Source organism: Macaca mulatta, chromosome 20 (assembly GCF_049350105.2).
Source record: "Macaca mulatta isolate MMU2019108-1 chromosome 20, T2T-MMU8v2.0, whole genome shotgun sequence".
Classification (NCBI taxonomy): domain Eukaryota; kingdom Metazoa; phylum Chordata; class Mammalia; order Primates; family Cercopithecidae; genus Macaca; species Macaca mulatta.
Window position 1 is genome coordinate 19,195,868 of NC_133425.1, and position 6,633 is coordinate 19,202,500.

At 52.0% G+C, this 6,633-nt stretch overlaps 1 protein-coding gene across 22 annotated transcripts in view; it reads left to right on the forward strand.

The window, feature by feature from the left end:
* The first annotated feature begins 901 nt into the window (after window positions 1-901).
* Window positions 902-6,633, forward strand: part of SYT17 (synaptotagmin 17) — a 93,764-nt gene continuing 88,032 nt past the window's right edge. For 2 of the 22 annotated variants that reach the window (XM_015125721.3, XM_077986378.1), the window contains exons 1-3: window positions 5,004-5,275; window positions 5,430-5,447; window positions 6,100-6,248. In XM_015125721.3, coding sequence (XP_014981207.2) covers window positions 5,273-5,275; window positions 5,430-5,447; window positions 6,100-6,248 — 170 coding nt within the window. In that variant the 5' untranslated portion in view covers window positions 5,004-5,272. Of the gene's footprint in view, window positions 1,356-5,003; window positions 5,295-5,424; window positions 5,448-6,099; window positions 6,249-6,633 lie in introns of those variants that run through there. The other 20 variants (XM_077986373.1, XM_077986379.1, XM_077986376.1 and 17 more) reach the window with 19 other exon arrangements.

The window sequence follows — 6,633 nt, forward strand, 5'->3', positions numbered from 1 at the left end:
TTGAGGCCAGGAGTTCGAGGCCAGGCTGGCCCATATGGTGAAACCCTTTCTCTACGAAAAATACAAAATCTAGCGGGCTTGGTGGCGGGCGCCTGTAGTCCCAGCTACTCGGGAGGCTGAGGCACGAGAATTCCTTGAACCTGGGAGGCGCAGGTTGCAGCGAGCCAAGATTACCCCACACCGCACTACAGCCTGTGTGACAGAGTGACACTCTGTGTCTAAAATAAAATAAAATAAAATAAAATAAAATAAAATAAAATAAAAAAATAAATCCAGAGGAGGGCAATGTACCACCTCGAATCTCTGAGTGGAGAGCCAGAGGCCTTGGACTGGGAGGTTTGATGGAGGCCTGTGGGTCCAGGGCGCCCCAGCCACGAGGTCAGGCAGGAGGGCAGCGGTGGACACGCCCCGGGGCGCACGCTCACTGGCGGCCGGCAGCCAGTGGGCAGAGGAGCACACGAGGCCGGGCACGACGCTGGGTGGCGCTGCCGGGCCGCCCTGCACTAGACCTGTTGCGTCCAGGGCGCAACTCCGGCAGGTTTAGAGTAAAGGGGCGCTCCGCTCTCTCCGCGCGCCCCCTGAAGCCCTGGACACAGCACCTCCGTTTGGGACGCCCTATGCCCACCTTAACTTGAGGCTCCCATCCAAGCAACCTCTGCGATCCTCACCGCAACCGTGCTAGGCGCGTCGGGTGGGGCGGGAATAAAGTTTTTCCAACCCAGTTTGGGGAGAGGGCTGGATAGGGAGGACCTTCCCTGCTGCAGACTTCATGGCAGGCTGCACTGTGTCCCCTCCGCTCCACGGCTGCCCCGGGGGCCCTGCTTTCGGTAGGTGCCAGCCCCCTTTCCAGCAGGATGGGCTGACCTGTGTACCGCCCCCTCCCACCCCCTTCTCCATCCCCATCCCCTCCCCCGCCTCCCGCGCGCTCGGGCCCCAGCGTCTCCGGCCCCGCCTGCGCTGGGGTCGCTGCAGTCCCCGCGGCTGCCCCGGGCTCCTTGCCCAGGCGCCCGGGCCTTATTCCAGCCTGGGGAGCACCTCGGGGGGGAGCACGGGACAGCGAGGGAGACCGAGGCGGGGGCCCTGGGCAACCCATCTCTCCGAACCGGGGAGGCGGCCCCGATTCCGAGAGCCGGAACGCAGGGAAAGGCAAGGACGGGGCGGCCGGCGGAGGGGCGGGCGCCGCTCATCAGCCACTCCAGTCACGTCTGGGGCCACCGGCTGCTTTTTTCTTCCTTTCCCCCTTTGCTTTCTTCCCCCTCCGCTGTTGGCGAGGGCAAAGTGGCCGTGGCGGCGCCATGCCCGGGCCGGAGTGAGTGCGCGCGGGCGAAAATGGCGTACATCCAGGTAGGGCTGAGGCTGGGGGCAAGGTCCGGGGTGCGGGTAGGGGGTGCTGCGCCCCCTCCGGCTGGGAGCGCGCGGAAGGGAGGGCCCACGGCTAAGCTCCCACAAACTTGCTTCGAGAAAAAGGATGCCCGTGCGCGGGCAACCCTTGCAGCAACAGGGGTGAGCCCCGGGAGGAGAGACTGGGGACCCCCAAACCCCGGGATGGAGGGTCCTATGTGGACTCTGCAAAGCGCACCCTTGCCTCTTGGGGAGGGAATGGGGGGTGGGGCGGACTTTTCTTCCCCCCCGCCCCTCCCTCTCCTTGGCACCCCACCCCAGGGGAGGGGCCGTGGGGAGGGCTGCCCGGGGCGAGCCGGCAGCCCGGCCCGTCAGCTGCCGTTGCCGTGGTGACGGCTCCGGCTAATTGGCCGGCAGACCGAGCCTGAGGCAGCTGTTCCGACCAGGAGGGACAAGGACGTCGTCTCTCCCGGGCACTGGGTGCTGAGGGGTGGGGGACACCCGGAGGCCAGAGGCGCGCAGGTGGAGAAAAAGGAGGCTGTTACTTTAGTCCGCTGCATTGGGATCTGGGAGATGTGGACCCTCTTCACCTTGAAGAAATGTCCCCCAAGAATCCTTGGGCTGAATTAATTCTGAAATAATTTCTAAGCAGCCTTTTTTGGGGAGAGGGGGCGGAGGGGTGGGCCGGGCTTCTTGATGAAAAGACCTTTCTCCTCTGCAAGAAGGGAAGTGACCGCAGGTCAGCGCCAAGGTCAAGCAGGCAGACTCGCAGTGAGACCCGTTGAGTTGCTTGCTTCTGGTGCTGGCTCCTCTGAGCTGGGCAGAGAAGCTTACAGACTTCCACGTCCAGGGTGCATCTTGGCTCACATCTTGTCCCCTCAGCCACAGCTGGGGGTGCTGCTGGTCCTCCCATTCCCCTCTGGCTCACGTATCGTGTCCTCAGACGCTTCAGCCTGTCGGGAACTCTGTGCTGTGTCACCTGGCGGAGCCTCTTCCATTCGTCTCCTGCCTTCGATTCCCCGGATTGGCTTCCCTTTCGTGGAATCGCCAGTTTCTCTTTTCAAGTTCATTGAAGGTCACATTACTGTCCACCCACTGTGTGCTGAATGTTGTCCAGGGGCTATTCAATAGTCACCCAACACACACTTGGGCGACCGCCTACTAAGTGCTGGCACTGGGGATGCAGTGATGAAAACAGCGCAGTTCCTGCCCCTCTGAGTGCGCAATTTAGTGAGAAATGAACATATTTACTGGCTCCTGGGGTTCTTAATGGCCGCCTTCAGCAGAGAGAAATTAAGTGACTTGCCCAAGGCCACACAGCCGCTTAGGGGTCAAGGTGGGATCTCAAGGGGGGTCGGTGCGAGATATGTTAAGCATCTCATATGACAATGAGCAGAGATGTTGGTTTTCCTTCTAGAACAAGGTGTTAAACTTTTTTTGTCCTGTGAAGTGCCAGATAGTACTTTTTTTCTCTTGGAGGCTCACATGGTCTCTGTCACAACTATTCCACTCTGACTATAGCACCAAAACTGCTATAGACAGTAGTAAATGAGTGGGTGTGGCTGTGTTCCAATAAAACTTTATTTGCAGGCACCAAAATTTGAATTTTGTATACTTTGCCCGAGTCAAGAGGCAGTCATCTTTTTTTTTTTTTTTTTTTTCCCCAACCTTTTAAACTCGTACAAATCATTCTTTGCTCAAGGGCTGTAGCAAAACAGGCTGCGGGGCTGGTTTTGATCTGCGAAGCTTAGTTTGCCAACCTCTGTTTAGAATGCATGGGTTTTCTTTCTTCCTCTTTCTTTCTGATATGAATTGGTTCTCTTCCATCAGTGTCAAACATGGGAACCCAGGAGACCCAATGCCAGAAAGACCGCATGCCTGGGAACGTCAGGGTACCTCTTTCATCTTCTTTGGTTTCTCTCGGTTCCTTGACACTCATCTTGCACCTGGGCTTTGAGAAGGCTGGGAAGGCTGTTTTTCAGCAGGGGCATGAGGTGGCCTTGTCTCTGTTCACTTTGGTTTCATAAATGGCCTCTTTTGACCACCACATGTCTAGGAAATGCTTCCCCATATTCCGAAAATGGTCATGGATTATCATGAAAAAGTATCACTCTATCCTAAACATTCTAAAGCACTTTTTCATGTAAGCCCTATGAGAGTATATTTTGTTGTTTTGTGCCCTGCTGTACCTGCCAGGACAGTACCTGGTGCCTGCTGGGTACCACTATGTCTTGACAATCACCCAATTATCTTCACAGAAAGGGTGCATTTTAATTTTCAACTGGACCGCACGCAAGTATTTGCAGAGTCAGTGTCCTGTCCCACCCTAACAGCACCCCTTTGACGTATAGAGTAGCCTTTCCACTAAAGAAGAGGAAACCGAGGCTCGGAGAGGCCCCCTGACTTGTGCGAGTCACGTGATCAGTCAATGGTGAGACTAGGACTGTAGTACTTCTTGACTCAGCTCGTTGCATGGCCCCTCAGCACCTTTGGGTCTTCTTCTGTGTATGGTTTGAGTTTTGGCTTTAGAGATTTTGTGATAAGTGCCTTTGAGTATTTCCCAAGCTGTTGTTATTCCCTTACCACTTCGAGGATTTTGATTTTTTCACAAGCCACGTTACCACCTGTACTATGATGATGATGATGGTGATGACGATTATTTTAGACAGAGTCTAAATAACTCTGTTGCCCAGGCTGGAGTGCAGTGGTGTGATCTTGGCTCACTGCAACCTCTGCTTCCCAGGTTCAAGTGAGTCTCCTGCCTCAGCCTCCCCAGCAGCTGGGATTACAGGTGCCTGCCACCATGCCTGGCTAATTTTTTGTATTTTTAGAAGAGAGGGGGTTTCACCATGTTGGCCAGGCTGGTCTCAAGCTCCCGACCTCAGGTGATCCACCCGCCTTGGCCTCCCAAAATACTATGATTATAGGCATGAGCCACTGTGCCTAGCCCTACCTATGCTATTATTAACTTAATTTTTTTTTTCTATAAATGGGCTAACTTTTATTTTTACTTTAACAAAATCATATGAAAAGGAAACATTACATCACTAATATCATAGGAAACCAAGATCATGTGACATGGGCAGAAGGCAACTGGAAGAATAACGCAATGGGAGTAATGCCACATTATTGAATTCTAGGTGGACATGGCTGTCTGCAAGGCTCTGGACAAGATCTACTTTCTTTGTTTAAAAGAAAGGGGATGGGTGAGGGTAGAAATTGATAAGTGGTAAAAAGATGTTAACATGCAGTGGTACCAAATTGAGACTTTCTCCTCCTGGAAGGAGAATTGGAAAGAAGATAATAACTTTCCCCCTCTTGATTCAAAGTTCTGAGTTTGAATCCCACCTCAGTTCACCTCTGGGGCATGCCCGAGGTTGGGGTGCAGGACTTCTAACCAACCTAGTCTACTTGGCCCATTTGGAAAACCATCTTAAAGAGAAGGAGGGAGTCTGTGCCCTGAAAACCCAGGAGACGAAGATGGGGAGGTGGGGTGGGGCCACAACAGGAAGGGAGGCCCTCCTTCCTCAAGAGGACCAGATTAGGGCTTCCTTTTTAGTTCCCTCTATTTGTGGGTGGTGATAGGAAACACCCCACCATTACCATTGGAGCAGAATTGGAAGGTAGGGCCTCCGGGAGGGCGGGGGAGCCAAGTAACATCCACTGTGTGCCTGCCTGCATGTTAGCTAATCATGTCCTTTTGGGTTGGCTACATGGCTATTTCTGTATAGGAAGGTTTGCTCTTCTCCTGAAGTGTGGCTGTATTGGATAGCATGACTATCTATCCGCCTGCTCTGATTCATAACAGCATACGGTGCAAATCAAATCGAAATGCTAAAGTTTCCCATTTATTTGGTGTTGGTTAACCAGGAGGCTACCAGCAGCCCTGAAAATAGCAACACCTTGTTAGGAAGTCAGCTCCCTTCCCAGGATGGTAAGTGGAAATACGCAGGGCTTTTTTTTTTTTTTTTTCTTCTGTAAATTTTTTTTTGAGTTGCTGGAATATTGCTAAACTGGTCTTGTCTCTCTTTCTTTAACCCCTTCGTTCCCTTACGCCCTTGGCTTCATCGTGGATCTTAAAAGGGCAGTTGGAACCATTAAACGAGGTGGGTTCATTTGTTGATTTGTTTGGTCTGGTTTCTAATCAAGAAATGCCTGACTTTCATTTTGGAGTCTTATGTGGGGCTGTGGGGATATTGAATATTCAACAATAACCTGGTGTTAATACCAGCAGAGTTTCCATTCCTTTCTAACGAAAGGAGATCCCGGTTTTGAAAAGACACCAGTTGAGAAGACAAGTTTCCCTCTCCACCCCTACTTATTCCGTTTGATTATCTCTGTCTGTTTCATGTCACCGAGATCATTTTTTACATATTTTTCCCCTGCTTTCAAGAAGACAGAGTAATATTCATTGTGTTTTGAACATATTGTATAGCCCTTACAATGTTGTATAAACCACCCACATGTCAAGAAAGACGTTCACATAAACTACCAAAGAAAATACCTGCAAATGTTTTGCTTGCTACTAATGGCTCCAGCGAGTTGATGTTTGCTATCTTTGTGCCTGCAGTTGGTAAATAGAAATGGAAAACATTTTGTTCTAAGTGCTGAGCAGCAAAGCCAGAACTCCTGAATGTCTATTTCTCATCCGAGATTGGCTACTTTTAATTTTGGGTGTTGTTTCTCCTCTTCCTCTTCCCCACCCTGCCCACCACCCCTCTCCCCCTACCCCCGGCCCACCTCCCCCAATGGCCTCAGGGTTTTCTTTCTAGACTCTCTGATCTGCTGCTGTGCAGATGGACCTGCCGGCACTGCTGTCAGAAGTGCTACGAGTCCAGCTGTTGCCAGTCAAGTGAGGATGAAGTTGAAATTCTGGGACCTTTCCCTGCTCAGACCCCTCCCTGGCTGTAAGTAAAACTGCTCTGAACTTCTCTGAAATCAATTTCAAGACTTTTCCCTTTTGCTGAGAAGCGGGGGTTGGGGGTCTGGGCCACAGGAGGGCGGATGTGGGGGCATGAAAGAGAAGCAGGCTGAGTTTCCATGGACATCTTTGCTGGAGACTGCGAATATGTTCTGTACACCTCATTTTGTTCGGCAAGCTGGCAAGACCAGCTGGTGGCGGGGTTTTAGTTCACCTAGTGGCACATTGGGCCTTCTGAGATATGAACCGTGTAATGCTAAGTGTGTGGGCATTTTTAGTCATATAAAGTGTTGTTCCAAGCAGAAAAGGAGATCTGTGAGCCTCTATATTCTTCAAGGGCTGACCACATTCTGAGGGTTTCCATCCAAGTC